At 36.7% G+C, this 21709-nt stretch overlaps 2 protein-coding genes and 1 long non-coding RNA gene across 6 annotated transcripts in view; 2 read left to right on the forward strand and 1 right to left on the reverse strand.

Annotated features, from left to right (window-relative positions):
- The first annotated feature begins 378 nt into the window (after positions 1–378).
- LOC122148771 lies at positions 379–1798 on the forward strand. The gene is made up of 2 exons (XR_006162607.1): positions 379–1657; positions 1700–1798. It is a non-coding gene; the product is annotated as an uncharacterized LOC122148771 (long non-coding RNA).
- On the reverse strand, positions 739–11565 carry LOC109112071 (gamma-enolase-like). The gene is made up of 12 exons (XM_042776238.1): positions 11396–11565; positions 9247–9332; positions 8842–8937; positions 8612–8670; positions 6987–7056; positions 5946–6079; positions 5624–5846; positions 5317–5514; positions 4308–4509; positions 4099–4207; positions 3924–3982; positions 739–3128 (listed from the first exon to the last, which is right to left on the reverse strand). The coding sequence occupies exons 2-12, from the start codon at positions 9329–9331 to the stop codon at positions 3059–3061; spliced, it is 1305 nt and encodes a 434-aa protein (XP_042632172.1). The 5' UTR covers position 9332; positions 11396–11565; the 3' UTR covers positions 739–3058.
- Positions 11566–17555: 5990 nt separating this feature from the next.
- Positions 17556–21709, forward strand: part of LOC109111981 (chromodomain-helicase-DNA-binding protein 4-like) — a 31967-nt gene continuing 27813 nt past the window's right edge. For 2 of the 4 annotated variants that reach the window (XM_042776242.1, XM_042776243.1), the window contains exons 1-3: positions 17556–17812; positions 18222–18338; positions 20208–20344. In XM_042776242.1, coding sequence (XP_042632176.1) covers positions 18293–18338; positions 20208–20344 — 183 coding nt within the window. In that variant the 5' untranslated portion in view covers positions 17556–17812; positions 18222–18292. The remainder of the gene's footprint in view (positions 17813–18221; positions 18339–20207; positions 20345–21709) is intronic. The other 2 variants (XM_042776244.1, XM_042776245.1) reach the window with 1 other exon arrangement.

Genomic DNA, 21709 nt, shown 5'->3' on the forward strand with positions numbered 1-21709 from the left:
TCCTGATTTAATCACTGATGTAAATGCTGTGCATACTGAAACTAGAGACTACGTGACTACATGGTTTTCATCTTTTTTGCATGATTTACATGTTTTTACAATTAAGTTGTGTTTTGTATATCATTAAGATCAATCAAGTTTGCATTTATTTGATTAAAAATGCAGTAAAAACAGTAATATTGTGAAATAATATTACAATTTAAAATACCTATTTTCTATTTGAATGCTGTTTTATTTTTTTATATTTTAATTTTTTTTTTATTTATGTGATCAAAGCTGAAATTTCAGCATCATTACTCCAATCTTCAGTGTCACATGATATAAAATGCTGATTTGATGCTCAAGAAACATTTCTTTGACATTAACATTATTATCAATGTTGAAAACCATTTTGATGCTTAATTTTTTTGTGGAAACTGATACATTTATTCAGGAGTCTCTGATGAATAGAAAGTTCAAAAGAACAGTATTTATTTGAAATTAACTCTTTTGAGCAATATGCATGTCTTAACTGACACTTGATCCATTTAATGCATCCTCAAAGAATAAAAGTAGTACTTTTCATTTGTTTTTAATTGAGCTGAATTCAGTGACTGAGTTTTTCCATTTTAAAAACCCATTAAAACACTCATCCTGTGTTTTAATGTTTTATAATTGAGCGTCTAAATGGTGAAAAGCCATTTAAATGTCCTCCTCTGCTTTTAACGACGAGAAGAAAACACTCTTAGAGACTCAAGGTTGACGAAAGTAATGACAGCTTTAATATTCTATTACATAATTCTTTAACAGGCTTGTCAGTTATTTCTTTATTTTCTCTCCATCTTGCTTTCGTTTTCTTCTTTCACCACAATAATCTCACAAAATGATGAAAAGATAAGTCATCAGGGAGGAAAAAGATTTCAGGGACAGGGGAACAAGCCAAGTCATAACCACAAGAAGAGAAAGGGAGAGAGTAGACGGATGAAATGACAAGAAAGGTAGAAACAGACTATGGAGAAGGAGAATAAGGAGTCGTGTGCATTGAGGGTGAGACTTTGCTACACAAATGTGAGTGAGTGAGTGTTTGTCTCTATTCATGTGAGTGTGTCTGTCGGTCGAGTTCTTGAATTAGATCTGTCATTGTAATTGTTATGTCTGTCTTTCTTTCACTACTGGGTTTAGATCATTAATCTTAAAGGAGAAGTGAAGTGTGTCATTCCTACTGCCCTCTATTATATATTTGGACAGAGGTAGACACACGCCATTGGTTTAGCCAGAACCTGCCAAGATCAACATATTCTACCTACACATGGCTTACAGATTAAAGGGTTAATTCACCCAAAAATGAAAATTAGACTGTATTTTACTCACCGCCGAGGCATCCTAGGTGTCTATGACTTTCTTCTTTCAGACGAATCCAGTCGGAGTTATATTAAAATTTGTCTTTGATCTTTCAAGCTGTTTCATGGCACTCAACGGGTGTTGCATGCATCAGTCCAAAAGAAGTGAAATAAAAAGCGCCCATCCATAAAAAAAAAATGTCTCACACAGCTCCGGGGGGTGAACAAAGGCCTCCTGTAGCGAATCGATGTGTTTTTGTAAGAAAAACATATATTCAAAATGTAATAATCACTTTAATCTAGCTTGCGATTACTGTTGTAAACTGAAGCAGTTCCGGGTGGATGACGTATGAGTTCGGCTTTGTGCACGCGCCGCTCAGAAGTGATGAACGTGGAAACACAGCAGAGAGAATTAGAAGTAAAACGCAGCCTAATTTTCATTTTTGGGTGAACTAACCCTTTAGGTGTTTTATTCAATTCAAAAAAAACTTCCACTTCCTCTTCAGGATGGAGATCCAGGGTAAAAGAAAATCCAAAAGTATATTTTAAGAGTCATTGCATGAGAAAATCAGTCAGATGTATGAAGATTTGAGGGCTCTTTAATGTAACTAATCTTATTAACAGAAGTGATATGTGAACTTTATGTTCGATCCTTAAGATTTCATTCTCTTTATTTTTATATATTTTTTTTTCTGTGTTGATCTATGTTGGGAGCCATCAGACAACAATATCATAACAATCACAAAAGGACATATTTTTACACCTTCCAATAAATGAAAAAGATATATAGTAACTTATGGCTAAACCTGATGTTGGTTTAAAAAAACGAAGCATCTTTATGGAAATAAATATATTCTACACACATTATTTTGAATGTTTAATTTACTAAAATGAGTAAAACTTTTATTTTTAAATCACCCTATTTTCATATTTTATTTTATTTTATTAGTTGATTTGTTTGAATAACAGTTTTTTCAAAAGGCTCTTTCTCCTCAGCATGCTTTTGGGTCAGAGATGGACACAAAAAACAGCATCTGAGAAAGAGAGTATTGTTTGATAAAAAGCATCTAATGCCCTGGGCAAACAACTTTTGTAAACTGTCTTTTAGAGTAAATGCTGGACCCTGAATTCTTCACTGTCAATGTCACTCATATTAGCGTGAACGTCCCATTGAAAATCCCACTGCTGCATAAATATTAAGGAAACTATCTATATATTTTTTCCTACTTCTCATGCAATGAACCATAAAAATGACATTTGATTTCTTTAGTGTGGCAAGTCAACCTACACTGTGTTTTATATTTCACATTCATTTCACATCTAAACTGAAGCTTAATTTTAAAGATTACACCTGATTAAAATAAATCTCTACTTTTATTCCAGCCTTTGCCTTGTTAAATTCAAGGTCCATTTTCTGTATCATACGCATGCATGTCCACCCTGTGCACATGTTTCGCCCGTCAAGTAATTCAGTATCACTTGTGCATAATGTTGGTCGCTCCAGGATCCGCTGTGAATAATTTTTGGTCTATCAAAGCCTGTCCGCAGTCTAGTTCAGTTTAAATATATATTTGGAGTGTCTGAGTAAGTCATCTTTTGTATATCAGTGCAAATAGTGCTGTTTTTATGCATTTTGAATGATTTTAGGGGATGTCAAGGGCAGTCAGTCGGTTCAGTGCAGTACATACTCAGTACATGTCAGTTGTTTTTTGAGTGATTTCAGTGTGGTGGTGTCATTATCACAGAGCGCTAGGGTTTCTGAAATTGTGCCCGGCGAATCTAGCCTGATCGCCCAATTCTTCTTCAATCCTGTGAGGCAGAAAAAAGAGACAGATTGGCAGAGATGGACATGGATTAATTATACAGGAACAGGAGGTGACAGAGAGACAGCTAGAAGACTGTAATCAACAATGTTAATCAAAGTAATTGTTGGTTTCTTATGTGGCCAACGCTATTTTTGAGACTGAGACTTTTTCAGTGTTTGAGTCATATTCATTTGTATTTGCTGATGCACAATCAAACATTTTTAAATTTGACTAAAGAAAATGTCCTTCATTCAATGGAAGTCTATGGGATTTACTTTAAATTTTTTATCATCCATTTTTTGAGAATGTTAAAGCAAATAAGTTGTGCAAGAAGTTCAGTACTAAGTGTAAGATACTTAACATAAGTATGAACAATTATAGATTAATTGATCAATTAAGATTTTTTTTTTAAAGTCAACAGTTGTGGCTTTAGCAGGGTTACTGTATTAACCTAAAACTAAACTAAAATTAAAACCACTACAAAAAAAAAAAAAAAAAAAAAAAAAAAAAAAACATTTTTGCTACTTTATATAATTATTGTTAAATGAAATAAAATGAAATGGTAAAAAAACTTGAAAAATGAAAAAGGAAAATATATTACACTGGGCTTTACAAATCTGAGTTGCAAGCAAACTCACTTAAAATATTCACTCACTTAAAAACACTTAAAATATTATTGACAGCCTATTTAATAGAGGCACAAAGCATGTGACAATTATTATTTTTATTTTGTTTTGGGGATTCAAACAGATGTTTTTACTGCATTGCTCAAAAATAGTGAGATTGAGTGCTCTCTTACCTCATAAGTTGGTTGTATTTGGCGAGACGCTCAGATCTGCACGGAGCTCCTGTCTTTATCTGAAAAATAAGTGAGAGAAAGAGATAACGTTTGTTCATTTAATCAAACTTAATCATGTGATGATGATAGTTTTGTAAAACGTACCACATATACATATGAATATAATTGTGTGTACCTGTCCAGTGCAGAGTCCCACCACTAGATCAGCAATGAAAGTGTCTTCTGTCTCTCCTGAGCGATGGCTGACCATCACACCCCATCCGTTGGCTTGAGCGAGCTTACATCTGAGGTTCAAAAAGAGAAGATTAGGAGTTGAAAAACACTGGTACTTAACTATGGTTTATGGGGCATGATTTACAGCTTGAGATGTTTACAGTTACTCACGCCTGGATGGCCTCTGTGACGGTGCCGATCTGGTTGACCTTCAGCAGCAGACAGTTGCATGCACGGTCTTCCGCAGCCTTCTCTATCCTCTTTGGGTTTGTCACAGTCAGGTCGTCGCCCACAATCTGGATCCCCATGGAACCAGTCATGTTAGTCCAAGCGGCCCAGTCGTCCTGATCAAATGGGTCCTCAATGGACACCACTGGCGATTAAGATGGGAACAATAGATTAATCATTACTTCTATTTAGCAAGGATGCATTCAGCTGATCAAAAGTGACAGTAAAGACACCTGTAAGGTTACACAAGATTCCTTTTTCAAATAAATGCTGTTCTTTTCTATTCATCAAAATATCTATAAGCAGCACAGCTGTTTCAACATTGATAATAGTAAGAAATATTTATTGAGCACAAAATAAACATATTAGAATGATTAGGGGTGATTAGGATCACAGGACACTGAAGACTGGAGTAATGATGCTGAAAATTCAGATTTGCATCACAGGAATAAATTACATTTTAACATATTCAAATAGAAAACAGTTATTTTAAATTCTAATAAAATTTCACAATATTACTATTTTTTTTACTGTATATTTGATCAGTTAAATGCAGCTTTGCAATAGTTTTGAACAGTAGTGCACATCAAGAGAAAGTTATCATTTTTACTAGCTTGACACGATCCTGAAAGGTTGGATGTAACTTTGCAATGACAAAGTTATATTCCTATTCTCATGCTGACTTAATTTAATTAATTTTTAAGTGTTAGTAAAGTCTGTGATAATAAATTGTATTTTAATAATAATAATAATAATAATACAATTAATTTCAATAGTGAGAATTGCCCCTGGACTTCCACTGTGCATTACTTAAAAACAAGCCAAGTGAAAGGTTTTAAACTGAATTTAAGAAGAATTTCCAAGATACTTTCCTTTAAATAAACTTCAAAGCGACTATATTAACATTTAAACTTTGAAAATTCCTTTCTATCTTTTTTTGTTCCCAGGTTACCTGGATAATCGTTGACAAACGTCTGGTAGATCTCTACCAGCTCATCGCTGGTGATGTGTCTGTCTGGGTTTGGAGGGGACTTGAAGTCAAGGTCGTACTTCCCGTCACGGTAGAACTCTGAGGCGGCTACATCCATCCCGATCACGACTTTATCTGTGAACCCGGCCTTGTCTATGGCCGTCTTTATCAACTCAAGTGCTGTGGAGGTGTGATGGAGAAGCCAACAGAATGTAGTAATGGATAAATTCATTGTGATGAAATTGGATCACACACTCAGACAAGGCGATAAAGCTTCACAAGAACACACCTTCACTGTTCTCCAGGATGTTTGGAGCGAATCCTCCCTCGTCACCGACGTTGGTGGCATCTTGGCCGTACTTCTCCTTGATGACACCCTTCAGAGTCTGGTAGAGTTCGGCTCCGACACGCAGGGCGTCACGGAATGACTCCGCCCCCACAGGAAGCACCATGAACTCCTGCATGGCAAGCTTGTTTCCAGCATGGGAGCCTCCATTGATTACATTAAAGGCCTGACGAATGGATAGAGAAGAAGTGCTTCGTCAGTCTAAGAGAAAATACCTACAGATGTGAATTATGAAGTCGTGCAATTGAGTAATGAATTTTCGTACAGGAACTGGCAGCACTAGTTCAGTGTTTCCTGCCAGATCAGCAATATGACGGTACAGAGGGACGCCTTTTTCTGCCGCACCGGCCTTGCAGATGGCCAGAGACACTCCCAGGATGGCATTAGCTCCAAACTGAGCTGTAGACATGAACACATACGCAGCAATTATTGTTTTGTTTTTATGATCTAATTTTAATATCAATTATATGGTAGTTTCAATGTATAGAAACTAACTCATATACAGTATGTAAGCATTGAAACAGTATTGGAACAAGTGATGAATAACATTTTTATTTTAAACTACACTACCATTCAAAATACTTTTTTTTTTTAAAGGATGCATTAAATGAATAAAAAGTGACAATAAAAATTCTGTTTTCAATAAATGTAAAATACCAAAAAAATTAATCACAGTTTACACAAAAATATTAAACATCAGCATATTAGAATGATTTCTGAAGGATCGTGTGGCACTGAAGACTGGAGTAATGATGCTGAAAATTCAGCTCTGCGTCACAAGAATAAATTACATTATATGAAATATTTTAATAGAAAAACAACAGAAAAATCCCTTACAAATCTTTTAGCATACTGAATCCAATGTAGACTTTAATGGATAATTTATGATATTAAGTCTCCCCAAAACACAATATTCTTTCATCATTTAATCACACACACAGCTATCTAAACTAAACTATTGCTTACAAGCACTTGCATCACTGTCAAATCTAGCACAATTTTTTTCAATAAATAAGTTATAATTTGGTCTATTCTTATAGTTTGTATGACTTCAGAAGTCTTGGAATATAGCAAATGAGCTGCATGGACAACTTCATCTTTTAGGCTGCTTTTTTGTCCTTCCAGGTCATTGTATACTTTTATAACTTAGAACAAGCTGCTCAACATCTCCTTTTGTGTTCCACATAATAAAGAACATCATGCATGTTTGGAACAACATGAGGGTGAGTACACGATCACAGAAATTCTATTTCGGTTGAACTATGCTTTAAAAATGATGATTTTATCATGTAAGTTAATAACTCACATTTGTTCTCTGTGCCGTCCATTTCGATCATCATGTTGTCCAGTTTCTCCTGTTCCACCACACTGATCTCCTGAAGTTCACATCATGAAGATAAAACTCTCCAGGTTAATAAAATACAGTGCTTGACTGATGCTGGATGAAAATGTTGTCTAATCATCAGCACTGCTGCTGTGAAATTCACCTTGTAAATGTCTAATCATCATCAAATAAAAAACTAGCAATATTTTTGGTTTTAGCTTTTGCACTGCAGACATGGGAGTATTTGTAACTTAAAAAAGACATGAAAACGAAAGAATGGAATGTGCAGATCAGAATGAAAATCAAGACCTGGATAATTGTTTCTCTGCCTTTGGTAGATTGGTACCAGTGGGACCTGTTTTAAAATCTCCTGTTATTAGTAAACGATTATAAAAAAAAAAAGAAAAGAAAAATGATTAAGAAAAGTGCAGGGGTGGGATCTGATTCTGATCCCATCTGATCTGTAAAACAAACAAACAAAAAAAACAAACAAATAACAAATAATTAAATTAACAATTGCTTAGAATTTAACTGTAAAAAAAATGTGTAAAAATGTGGCAACAAACATCTGGAGAAACTAACTGCATGGAATAATAAAAAAAAACACAGGAGGCTGTAAAATAATGTAAATCATAGTGAAAATGTATTAAATAACAAACTTTGTTGTAGTCAGCTGTGCCCCCATTGAAACCACATTTAAGCTGCAAAATACTGAATTTAATTTTTTTTCTTTGAATCTCATGTACTGCATTTAAAGCGATACTGCACCCCAAAATGAAAATTTTGTCATTAATCACGTACCCCCATGTCGTCCCAAACCCCTAAAAGCTCCATTCATCTTTGGAACTCAATTTAAGATATTTTTGATGAAAACCGGGAGGCCTGTGACTGTCCCATAGACTGCCAAGTAAATAGCAGTGTCAAGGTCCATAAAAGGTATGAGAGTCGTCGTCAGAATACTCCATCTGCCATCAGACGTGCAATCTGGGTTATATGAAGCAACGTGAACACTTTTTGTAAAAAAAAAAAAAATAACGACTTTATTCAATAATTCCTTTGTCAATAGTCTCCTCTGTGTCTCTCCATATCACTGCATGCTGTGTATGCTCTTTAGTGTCATCCGCGCCACAAGGATGCGCTGTTTTATTTCAAATCAAAGCTAAATACATGTAGAAACAGCGCATCCTTGTGGCGCGGATGGAGGAATTATTGAATAAAGTCATTATTTTTGTTTTCTTTGCTTACAAACAGTGTTCCCATCGCTTCATATAACCCAGATTGCACGTCTGATGGCAGATGGAGTATGCTGATGATGACTTTTATACCTTTTATGGACCTTGACACTGTTATTTATTTGGCAGTCTATGGGACAGTCTCAAGCCTCCAGGTTTTCATCCAAAATATCTTAAATTGTGTTCCGAAGACTAACGGAGCTTTTACGTGTTTTACGTGTTATGACATGGGGGTAAGTGATTAATGACAAAATTTACATTTTTGCCTTTAATGCTTAAATATCTCCTCTTAATTCAGATCTTTTCTAGAAATATGCTGGTTGAATACTGATTGTTTTGATGTTCATTAAACAAAACCTTTCTCTTTTCACTTACAGATGCGATGAGGGCTGGTCCAAGAGTGTCATTAATGTGACCAACAGCCTTCAATACACCTTAAACCACAAGAAAAGCAGAGAATAAAGGTAAAAGTAAAGATAGAAAATAAACAAAACGATTGCAGAAGGCTTCAAAAAGATGTTCTATTTAGTTTTAATTGATCTAATGATTCATATAATGATGGTTAATAGTGCCAATATTACAATGGACCATCTGTGATCGCTCACCTTTGCCCTTGTAACGGCTCTTGTCTCCATCTCTGAGTTCCAGAGCCTCATAGATGCCTGTCGACGCTCCGCTGGGCACCGCAGCCCTGAATACACCTGAAAACACACTGACACTTCAAATCTGTTGTGCATTTACATCAGTGACATTCATTTCATACTGATAGATCTGTGTTGACAATTTCATTTTCATACATTTCATATATTTGTCTCTTAAAGTAACTTGCCTTTTGGATATAACAAACTTATTTCATTTAGATTTATTATTGATTGTATTTTGCATTTATGCATTTTTACATATGCTTTCAATATGTTTTGAAGAAATATGACATTTTTTATTTTATCCCTTTGCTTTTAAAATCCAGGATGGCATTCTGCTCAGTTGTTGTAGAGAGACTATTGATTCACCTTTATCAGTTCTCAGGTCCACCTCCACTGTAGGGTTTCCCCGAGAGTCCAGGATTTCCCTGGCGACAATGCTCACAATGGACATCCTTAAACACAGAGAGAAAACAAGAGACACACTGCTAACTCTAATTGGACATGATGTTTAGAAACGGTGTGTCCATAGCATCCTTTGATTGACCTCACATGAGTGAGATGTGTGCGAGTGCTCCAGCATGTCAGCACAAACACTGTTTTGTTCTACCTGCAATAAATCTCTTGTTACATTCAAAATGCTGCTTAAGTGTAAATTGAATACATTTAAGTGATGAACTAGGGTTTTTAATGGACAAAACGTATTTTGTGATCCAGACAACCGATCACCAAAGATGTTCTGTCTTATCCACTAGTACACAAAATGGAGCGTTTGTCAATTTTTGTGTACAAAATCAGATTTGAGTTTAGAGTTTGGTGCATAAAATAAAGAACTGAGTACATTGCTGTTGTCAAGGTTTGGCTTTCTGTGTATAAAATGCATTAGTGTAACATGAAATGCTGTTTCGTATCCCTTAGTCCACACAGTTAGTCAGGTTACACTTGGCGCTGCAAAGAGTTGATAAAAATGTGTGTTTGACCTCCAAGAGGTCCAAATCTTGATGTTTTGTTTACCCATCCAATGCATTATCAAACACTCGACGTCACACCTATTTTACTTCTATGATGTGTTCGATTTTGAAATAAAACAAAAGGAAAACAAAAGTAGGGCAGGATTGGATCATGATGTTCTGTACAAGAATGTGAGCTAAATCAATACCGAAATAGCTATTTGGTTACCAGTTACAGGGTAAAAGGAGAACCATTTATTGAGCACTTACTCAATTTTGTTTAAAGATTAACATTTAGAATAATGCACACTGATGAATCATTCAGAATAAGGCCAGGAACTTGCATAAAGTAGCCTCAGTATCATCCATTTTGACTTAACCCTCAATGTCTACACAAACACATCAGGAGTGCCAATCAATCTGATGGCTTTGAAAATGGAACCGGTTTTCTGGAACATTCAGTTCCAATGATTCAGTTCAAGCATCGACAGCGAGATACCACGCTGGCAGCCAATGAAAACCCAGAACATGCAAACTGCATTCAAAATATGCCACAAGACACGGGCGCACGTGTCACCTTGCTAATGAAATGCACCAACCCCCAGTGTTAAAACCGGGGGAGGAGGAGGAGAAGGGGGACTTTATTTGTAACGTCAAAACTGGCATGTATGCCCGCAGGTGCCCCGGGTCCGAGCTGCTCACGATCGTGCATCTAAAGCCGGCCGCTGCTCATTTGCGCCGCGGCAGTGTAGTACTGCAGCAACCGCGCTGTCAGCAGATAACAGAGGGGAGGGGCGATCTGCGGAGGGGTGGGGTGGATAGCGCAGAAAGTGGCGTGATGGGGCAAGAAAAAGATAAATAATTTAACATCCCCTTGGCGAAAAGAAGCGCTTTCTGGAGCATCGAAGCGAGTCACGTTAGTGGCGCGGACGGCAATGAGAACTGGCGTTCGCTCGCTCACGTGCGATTCGTTCAATTTTGCGAGTGTCACGTGACAAATACGACTCGGAACTCGCAAGGTGAACTAATTATGAGGATGAGGACTAATCGTTTGTTTCCTTATAATTTACAGCATTAATGACTTTTTCAGAATTAAAAAGTGCGTGTAACATTTTAATTAAACTCCGCTCAAATGAACTAAGTGACTTATAAAAATGAGAATCAGTTTAATAAAATTACCGCTATTCCACCGAGAACAGATTGTGCACACACTGATAACACACGTATGTAGAAACAGTAACGCTTCTAGTGCGGGGTCCATCTGGCCGACCCTTTGCCAGCGGGGCACCAAAAAAGACTGCCACCCAAATTCGCATTTCTTGCACCCCAACATAAGGAGTGACTCCGAATGCAAGGGTCTGCCTGCAAAAGGCGTGCTCTACAAGCACAGATTGCTTTGATTTTATAATTAATAATTGCTGCTAAAGCAATGCAACATTCTCAATATCAAGCCCAAAGAGAATAACATATGTTAACCTTTAAGACAAACCATCGTCATGACCCCGCAACAGATGCATTAATGATGCAAAGGTAAAAAGGAAGAATGAAGGCTTTCGTGCGGTGATTACCTGCTGTCAGTGCGCGTAGCCTGGAAGTGTCGAGCTGCGGAAGAGAGAGGCAAAACAGAGAGAGGGTGGGTGCAAACCAGAATGAGGGCGAGATGAGAGGAGAAACAGAAGGGGGAGGGGATGAAAGCATGAGTCAGAGGAAGATGCTGAGAATTAGAGAGGAGAGGAAGAGAAAGAGGAGGATGAGTAGGTCAAGGCGACAGAACGAGGGACCCGAGGAGGGGTGGAGACGACAAACACAGGGTGCTGCGATGTTCCCCTGTGACTGCTGGTAAAAATAGATGGAGGAATTGGGTAGACAGAAGCATGGCTAAAGTCCTTCAGTGTTGGTGGGGAATGCATAGCTTATGATGAATATTAAAATAATGCAACGACTTTATTACACACATGGTCTACATTAAAAGGATATATCTATTTAATTTGAACCTGGAAATAAATAGTGTTTGAAAGCTTAAAAATGTAAAACAAAGACAAAGGTTATGTTGTCAAATATTTTATATTTTTGCAAAACAATAACCTTATAATGTCAGCATTTCATCAAAATTATTTTATTTCTATTTATTACAATATAGATGATATTATTGATTTTCTTAATATGTTTTTTTTAACTGTAACTGTAACTGTAGCTCTGTCCTACAGTTTTTCCCTCGTTGGATTTAGAAATGGGTTTCATTAGAAGTAAAATGCATTGCAGCTGTTTTTGACTACATTTTTTAATTTAACAAATTCTTTCTATATTGAACAGAATCTCTCATTGTGAGAACAAAGTCAAGTGTGTGTGCTGAATGACATATTATTACAGAAAACAGATTATTGATATATATTGTTTTTGTATATGTGAGTGTGAAAAGCTAGACTGTTTATTAGACTGGCACAGAGAAGAGTGAAAGATAATCTGTGATTACACTGTTTATTTTAATAAGATTATTTTTCAGGGAATTGGGTCACACTTATCTTGACACTACATACTTGGCCAGTCACAATTATATTTGTGGTGCTTCAGTGTTATGAATGTTTTTCAAATATATTTAATGTTATTAGAGAATAGCAGTAATGTTTCTTCCTCGATCGACAAAGCCCGTAGCAAGATGGTTTCACTAACAAGAAATTCAAAACTAAGAGTCGCATTGTCATGTCTTTTAAATGAAACGTGTCTGTGTGAATTTGTTTGTTTGGGTTAGTGATTTGGCCACAGCTGTTTATTTGTCCTAACATGACTTGTTAGTTTCTAAATTCACAAGTGAAAAAGTGGAAACACATTACAGACACAGAAATAGTATATGTTTACATAAAGTTAAATTATTATTTTAGTTTATTTAAAGTGCAATTAAGTGGTTTAGATCTGTCAGAAAAATTCATTTTAAGTTTTAAATACATTATAAATTCCAACAAGAAGTTAGGTTTCAGTTCACGAGACATCAGCTGATAGACTGGAGTGGTGTGGATTGCTTGTGGATTATTGTGATGTTTTTATCAGATTTTTGGACTCTCATTCTGACGGCACCCATTCACCCATTCTGCAGAGGATCCATTGGTGAGTAAGTGATGGAATGCTACATTTCTCCAAATCTGTTTGGATTAAACAACCAAACTTGTCTACATGTTGGATGGCCTGAGGGTGAGTATTTTCAGCAAATTTTCATTTTGGGGTGAATTATTCTTCCTATCTGCCTACATTGGTCAATAATAAAAAGTCTGCCAAGTGGATAAAATATTGATACAAATTGTGTTTGTTTTGGCACACAAGCTTGAACAAAGAAAGAAATCCCTGACCTGAGAGTCGATCTTTTAGCTTGTTGAATCAAAATAGACACAGTATATAACCTGCCAACAGGATTCAAGGATAACTAAGACCAGCAGCGTCTCTTTGTAGGGTTTAAAAAGCCACTCTTAAAAGAAAAGTCTTTTCATTGTGTTGACATCAGAGCCTGGCTGAATAAACAAATCTGTACATATTCTGTTGAGTCATAGCTTTCCAGCATGTGCTAAATTCACTTTAGCAGGTCACTGTACTGTAGAGTCACAGGACTGTCAAAGATTATTTTGCATTTCTTTCACAGAGTTGTCTGTTTGTACTTTCAAAAAAATAAAATAAAAAAATACAGCAGTCTCTCAGAACAAGAAATCCATCGTCACTGTTGACGTCTCAACATTATTTAAATCAATAATACAGTTACTGCAATCAGTACAGTTACATGATAAATGTGTATTTCAAATGAACGTTATTATTTTAATTTAATACTTACAACTGAATTCTACCTAAAGCATGATCCTTCAGAAATCATTTTAATATGCTGATTCATTGCTCAGTAAACATTTCTTATTATTGTCAATCTTGAAAACAGTTGTGTTGCTTAATATGGTTGTAGAAACTGCGATACATTTTCTTTCAGGATACTTTGATAGACAATTCAAAGGAACAATTTTTTTTATAGAAATCTTTTGTAATATTATAAATGTCTTTAATGGCATTTTTGATCAATTTAATGCTTCCTTGCTGAATAAAAGTATTGATTTATGCCTTAACTAAAATTTGAACAGTAGTGTAAACATATATAAAACAATATATAAGATAGTTTTAATTACCTTGTAACTTGCTCAAACTGAAGTGTATTTCAAGTCCTACTGAAATTAAACCAGCCAATAAAAACAATCCAAACATTCGAGATGTGTATTAAAAAATACAATAATCAAGTATTTGGCCATGTCTCTCTGCAGGGTGAGTATATCACTCCTGGTCACTAGGAGGAGCAATAGCCCCTATGCCAGATTTCCACAGTCACCACTAGAGGTCACCATCAACACATTTCTGATTTTCTGTCACCAGGATTACTTTTACCCTAAATCATCACTCTGGTTAACCCACTCAACTAGTAAATGCACTCTTAATTTTGTTGACAGTCTTTTTACTAATTGTTTAAATGTTTTACATTAGTGTTTCCCAGTCTTCTCCTAAGATTTTATTGTGTTATTAATTTTGGAGTTTACATCTACAGGGTTTATGATGTTTTGCTCTCCAGACAGTTTTAGTTGGATTATGGAACTAAATAAACACCCTGCATTGATCCTAACCATTCATCAGGACTGCTGTGCTAGAAATTGCAATCATAACAGTAGACCATTACATTATGTTGGTTGATTGGTAGGTAGGTTGGTTAAAAATAGCACATATCTCACAAGCACATCTGGAAGAGAGGAAATGAGTCAGTTATTGAAGTGATCTTATGTTTTCATAGTATAAAGCTCTGAGAACAGAAGGTCATGAAAATTCCACCTACTTCAACTTAAAAACTTGAGTTAAGTTAAATATTGAACAACTTTAAAGATGAAGTTGATATTGGTTAAATTATTTTGAAAACTTTATATAAAAAACATATGCTGAGTGGCTCATTAATCATATCATTTTTAAAATGTGCAAGTCAATTTCTCATCCCAAGTACAAATGCAATAGTACGACACTTACTGGGGGGAAAAAAATCTTCTATTTTACTATTAAGGTTTATAATCTGAATTAATTCCATATGAGAATATATATCTTTATATTGTAAAATATATGTATTTCCACATAAATAAATAATACAAATAAATAAGACAAATCCAGTGTGCCTAAAAGCATTATGAATTAATAAAGAGCGTGCATTTGACCTGATTTCAAATGTTTCCATTGGTAACGGTTGCAGGTTGGGGAAAATTATTCATTATCTCCTGCAGTGCCTCATGCATCATTATTTATTTATTTTTTAATCACAATGATATTTTTTTCTTTATTTACACACCTAAACTATACAGTAATGTGTGTTGTATATCATAGTGTGTTGCAGTGGGGGCTCTAAAGCTAATGCACTATAATGAACATCCTTTGTTTACTTACAGAAGTACAATAGGTCCATGTGATAAAATTTATTGATTGTAATGCTTTGGAATATAATGGGGATGGGGAATATGAGGATATGGAAATGGAAAAGCCATTATAAGGTACTGTATATTGAATGTGTCATACTCATAATGCTCATTCTGGGAGCCTTGACCAGTTGCTTCCCTTTTCCTCATGTTTACAATGAACATTGTGCGTAAATGTCTGTACAGTGTACAAAAACATTTAACCAGCCGACTTAAGGATAGCGAGTCAGTGCTGCAAATATGAACCTGCAAACCTGCAGTAGCTAATACAAGGGGGCAGAAATCAGTTTATGCAGTTTTAAATGATGTATTATTGGGTTCAGGCTGAGATTAAGTGGGGGGTGGGGGGGGTTAGTCGTTGGGCATATTATGGGATGTCTAGGCCATTTGGGAGGGGGAGGGGTGTGGCCGGGTTTGAAGGGGGTTCATTCAGAACTGTTCATTTTTGTCTCTTTATATTTAGGTGCTTTTTCTGGCTTTGTGGTAGAAGATTCACCTGAGATAATGATATTTGCATTTCTACCTCATGGAGCAGGAAGATTGAAACATGTTTTTAATAATAAATCATTAAGAAACTTTAAAACATATGCTCATGTAGCATGACTATAAACATTACTATTCCCAAAGATATTTAATGTACTAAGCCTTCATATAGCCAAAGCCTACTATAGTTGCACTAGCAAAGTAAAGAAAACAATCACGCATGGTCACTGAAATCACTGCCTGTTTGTCTCGTTTTTTGGTCAAATCCAAACGTCCCTTAAGGGTTTATCAGTAGCCATCTCTGATGGTGTCCATGTGAGGCTCTTTCACCTAGTTATGGAGTCACGTTCGGTTCGGTGCGGGTTGGGGGAGGAGGGAACTAGCAGAGAGAGCGTAAAAGGAGTATTATGGTATTCATTTTAACATGCATGGTAATCTGAAACCCCTCCCTTACACCCCCACCACCCCAAAACACACACAGAAACACCTCTTTCTTGCATATTGCCATGACAACTGCCAGCACAGGAAGAATATTATGGTCTGTGTTTTCTTTTGGATGAGACATTATTACTGGATATTTGGTGCTTTGGAGTGTGGAGGAGGGGTGCGCCTGAGTGAGTTGTCATGACGAGCATCTCTATATTTCTTTGATATGTAATTATGCTATATGGTGCCTACCCCCCCCCCACCCCGCACAATGAAATTACATTTGTTTCCATATATGTACATGTGTGCTGCATTTTGATGGACTTGATATGTGCGTCAAGAGCCGTCAGTGTTTGTCAGTTTGCTTCTCTGCATCCAGGTGGATGATAACGGGGTGAAGATGGCAGAAGGTTGGCTATGTTGATGATATGAGGAGGACAAACTACAAAATGTCTCAACGTCCCATCAAGACACTATAACTGCTGAAGGCCTTAAACAAATGGTGCCAATTCCATTTCAAGCCATTATATAGCAGCATTATCAATGTGAGATTTGAACTAGTCTTTGAACGAGACCTTGAAACTTCAAATCCAAACCAAAGCTACACTTTTAAAAATGAAGGTTCCAAAATGTGGTTTCTGCAGAGATGCCACAGAAGAACAAGTTTTGGTTCCCTAAAGAATGCTTCAGTGAAGAGCTCTTAAAATAGCCATTTATTTCTTAGTAGGAAGTACATTTTTAAAATCTAAAGAACCATTTTCCACTATAAAAACCTTTTGTGGAATGTAACAGTTCCATGGATACTAAAGGTTTCTTCATGGAACCATCAACACCAATAAATAACCTTTAGTTTTAAGAGTGTGTTATCTGCTATTTGGACTCATTTTTGGACCACAAACCAAAGTTGGTTGCATGTGGTGTGCTAAAATGCCATTGGCCTGAAGCACTAACTTTAAGTTTGGATTATGGCGTTTTATACGCTCACAAATGTCTACTGTAAATACAGAACTATAATAAGGAAGCAGGCTGGCGAGGAGTTGCTAATCGACTTTTTTTTTTACCCTCTCTCACTTCCGGCTCAGTTCCCGTTCATTCTATTTTCGGAGTTATGATTATTGTGGGATGTCAGTGACTATGTTTATTATTATGGGATGTCAACTGGGGTGGGAGGGGTTGGCTGTTTCCATGGCAACTGTTGCTAAGGGCACGGTAAGAGAGGGTCTGACTTTGGTTGTTGTTTGGGGGGGGGGGGGGTATTATGGTCTGTATGTTGCAAGGTAACTATGCGGCGGGGGGAGGGGTGAATGTCTGTATGTATGTGTATGTGTGAATATGGGGAGGGAGATTATTATGGGATGTCTGGCCCCTGATCTCTTTGTGTCTATGCAAAGGGTGTAAGTGGCAGAAGGAGAAACTGCGACGTTGTGTGCATCCTACAGCTAAGGAGAAAACTAAATAAATAAAATAATCTGGATTTCACCGCTCATTCATCAGAAACGGGATATTAAAAATTGTTTTAAGTGTTGATAAAAAAGGAGCCAATACAACGTGGGGACATCTTAGATTGAATTAGCTGTTTGTTTGAAAAAGGGGAACAGGTCAAGTTGTGTGAGTACAATTTCTGACATTGTGTTACATTAAATCTGCTTATGTTTTTATTAAATCATACTATTTATGACTTCTTTTAATGCATGTTGAATTAAAGGAATCTTAAAAGTTATGGAGACTTTGCAGGTTAGCATTCCTAGCCTGCTTAGCTAATGCCTCACTCACACCATGCCCCATTTGTCCATTAAATGGACAATTAACAGGTTTCAACCGCGTATTTTAAAGTTTAAACATGCTTTTTTTTCAGTTACACCAAACCAAATGCTATTTGTCCACCAGTGTAAAATATATTTCACGCTTTTCGCATTTTTTCTTCTTGGCATGGAGTGACCACTACGATCAGCATGCTACCATGACTATTAACTTCCGTTTGTATTGTTCATTTATTTTCTGCCTCCCTCGGCTTCAGGAAGGCACCAGAGGAGGCGAAAATCGGCATACAAGTGTCCACAATCCTCTCTAGCTGGTGTAACCAACAATATGTCCGGCAGCGAGGACGATTTTGAACATCGGTCTATGATGCAAGGTAAAATATTAATGTTTACTCAACTCCACTCTATCGGTCGGTGTTATGTTATCTATTGATCATATGGATGAAATATAAACACGTTTAATGTTTAAACAGATTATTCATGACGTATTTAATGTTCTCAGTTGGAGTTTATTGGTGTGAAACTTCATTTATTCGACGAAGCAGTGGCTAGTGCACTAACGAAACAACAAACAGGACTGATCTACGTTAGTCCTTTAGTAAACTAGAATAGTCATTTTAATGAGAAATTCACATTATACACATTTTATCACCCAAATTGGCGTTTTTGTTTGTTTGTTTTTTTCCCGGCAGCGCTTTGTGTTGCCGGTTTTTTACGCGGCTAACCGTCGACTTACCTGCTATTTTTACCGTCGCACTCAAATAATACGCCTTCATGTTTGTCAGACATGCCACAAAACGTACATTGAAGCAAAACGGAGAGCTTATGAAACCGTCGTAATGGTTTTATAGTAACATTAGATGTGTTATGTTGTTGTTGTAGGTGCTTAGCGGCCTACCGGTAACAGTCGCGTGCGAGTTTGACGCGCGAGGATTTTCCGTGTCCTCGCGCTGGCTTGTTCGCGCGCTGTCAGGCCTGTGGTGTTCAAACTCAAACAACTGCTATTTTGCGTGTGAAATAACCGTAACCGTCGATTTTAAGTTTAATATTTTGATTTCGCACTTCAGCGTGTGCAGGAATCGGATGTGACGCCAGTTTTTCATGGAAATGGTTAAAGGGGGCTTTGCCCGGCACTCGGTGTGCTGAAAGGAGCGAAATACTCGGTGTTTTCCCGTATTTTTGCCTGACTGATTATGTAAAACTTTTCATTTTAAAAACTTTAGTTAAGAAATTTCGATTACAAATGTGTTTTGTGCCCGTAATGTAGTATATTTGGTGGTTAGTCAACCCAATGAGGCTTCTGTATTACTATACCGGGGTACATGGAGAAAAACAGTATATTGTTTTTATAATGAAATCTGAGGCAAGTCCATTAAGATCTTATAAGATTACTCTCATCCATGGGAAAATTTAGTCAAGGACTGACAGCATAATAACAACAACAACAACAACAGTGCCATGTGACTTCCCTAAACAGAGATGGTAAAATCAGTGCTTTATGCAACTTTGTCCTCAGATTCAGTATTTGCAATCCTGCTACCAAAAATAACTAATATTGTATCTGATTATAATGCGCAGGCCACTACCATATTTTGTTATTTTAATACTTCCTGTATCACTGTGAGATGGTAGCCTAATTGACATCATTTCTCAACATAAAACGCCCCAGATGATTTTCAACCAACCCAGATCAAATGACTAAAGTAGATTTGTAGATGAGTAATCCTTTGCTCTCCTATTATTAGATTAAATGTAAATGTCAACGAATGGCTTTAATGATTGATTTGATTTGATTAGATTGATCTGAGCAGCTCTTTTTCTAATTACACGTGCTCATGAGTTTTATTTTATTTTTAAAATATTCATTTCCATGCCTGAAAATGAGGAAAATCAGTTGAAATTTCATAATTAATATATCAAATATATAGACTAAATCTTTAACTAAATTTACAGACTGACATTTTGAGTTTAAAATATTAAAACAAGTAGGTATTTCTCTCTCAGTGCAATGTGTGCAAGCATTATTCTTATTAATATTCATCCAATAATACTTATCTGAATGACTGGCAAAAAGTAATTTATCAAAGGAAAAATAATATTAATAATTAAAATAAATAATTCAGATGGAATTTATTAATTCGTTAAATAATAAAAAACATAAATAAAAAAGTATCATTAATTAAAATCAAAATAATTTATTAAATGAACTAATTATTTAATTTAAAATGATTTGTGTTCCACAGACGAGGACGACCTGGACGAGGAGTTGTCCGAAAATGATGCCCCAAAGGTGAAAAAGAAGAAGAAAGCCAAAAAAAGTAGCCGTGAGAGCAAAGGCAGCAAGAGAAATCGCTCACGGAGAGAGGTAATGGCCTTTTCTGTGAGTATGTGTGTGGATTTTGTTTGCAGTATTCACTGTCCTTGTGTTATGGATTAGAAACGTCCCCCACAGCGTCGCAAATGGGATAGCATGTCCTAATGACTGTTAATATCAAAGATACATAATTCCATTTTTTTAGCCACCGAATCTCAATCCGACTGCTTCATTAAAGGGGAAGGTTGGGGGGGGGTGTCTAATGCTATTTCATGTATGCTGAGTTACACTGTTAAAGAGTTGCATTCTCATGCTAAACATGGCCAAAGTTTCAAAAAACGATTTGGACATATGACGGAGTATTTCTGTGCCAAATACACTCCTTCAGGGTTCAAATAAGTTTTGGAACTTTTATTTTTTTCCCGAGCATGGCTCTTCAAGACGTCACAGAGAGCGGAATTCCTTGTATGGGCACTTCTCCCGGAAAAACACATGCACACAGCAACCAGAGCGAGAGCACATGCCCAAAACGTGCTTGATTCGGGTTTAGGGAGTCGTCGGCAGCGCTGCACAGGACTTGCTCGAGAAGAATGTCTCCAAAGAAGTGTGATTTTGGATGTAAGGGAAAGATAACCTTGTTCAGCTTCCCAAAGAATGCAGCATTAAGGGAACAGTGGATGCAGTTAGTTTTTTTGGGACAGCAACAGAGTTTCGAACATGTGTGTTTGTTCCTGGCATTTCGGAGACAAATGTTTTATAAACAAGGCCCAGTTTGACGCTGGATTTGCAGATCGTTTGATACAGAAAGATAGAGCAGTCTCAGCGATAAAATATCCCGGTCAAGAGCTGGAATCGCAGGCGGTGAGTAAAGCCTGGGACACACCAAGCCGATGATCGGCTGTATGCCATCGTCGGGCCAATGGCGAGCGAGGGTCGGGCTAGTTTGTTTGGTGTGTTCCACTCGTCGGCTCTCGTCGGGCTCACGTCGGCGGCAGTTTGCCCGATTCAACATGTTGAATTGATGTCGGGGCTGTTGGCGAGAGTGAGAGCTCTGATTGGATGTTCAGTGCAGCCAACGAGTCAGTGCCGTGAATTAAAGCACAAGTGATGAAAACAAGCATGTGAATGAAAGCGGTACAGATAGAAGGCTGATTAAATGTTACGTGATCTTTCCCAATCATTCTAATAAGTAAATGTTTTCATAACAACATGAGCTGCTTAAAATGATTAAAGTTATCAACATTAGTGATATTCAAAATGGTAAGCAAGCGCTGCTTTGTTTACATTTCGTATATCTCGTATATATTTGTTTCGGTTTCTTCTTTTGAATCACGAATATATACTAATAATAGCTGTTGATATGAACAGCTTGTTCCTCTCACGCATGCGCAGAACGCAGGTGTTAGTTAGCCGTCGGCTGTAGTCTGTGCG

This window comes from Cyprinus carpio, chromosome A19, assembly GCF_018340385.1.
Source record: "Cyprinus carpio isolate SPL01 chromosome A19, ASM1834038v1, whole genome shotgun sequence".
Lineage (NCBI taxonomy): Eukaryota > Metazoa > Chordata > Actinopteri > Cypriniformes > Cyprinidae > Cyprinus > Cyprinus carpio.

Bases quoted from the DNA above. Each gene is read 5' to 3' on its own strand.
- LOC109112071 (XM_042776238.1), bottom strand. From the start codon at position 9,331: ATGTCCATTGTGAGCATTGTCGCCAGGGAAATCCTGGACTCTCGGGGA. The intron at 7,057-8,611 runs GTAAGTGAAAAG...TGTGAACTTCAG, and splicing joins GACCAGCCCTCATCGCATCT to GAGATCAGTGTGGTGGAACA. The intron at 5,515-5,623 runs GTGTGTTCTTGT...ACACCTCCACAG, and splicing joins CATCCTGGAGAACAGTGAAG to CACTTGAGTTGATAAAGACG.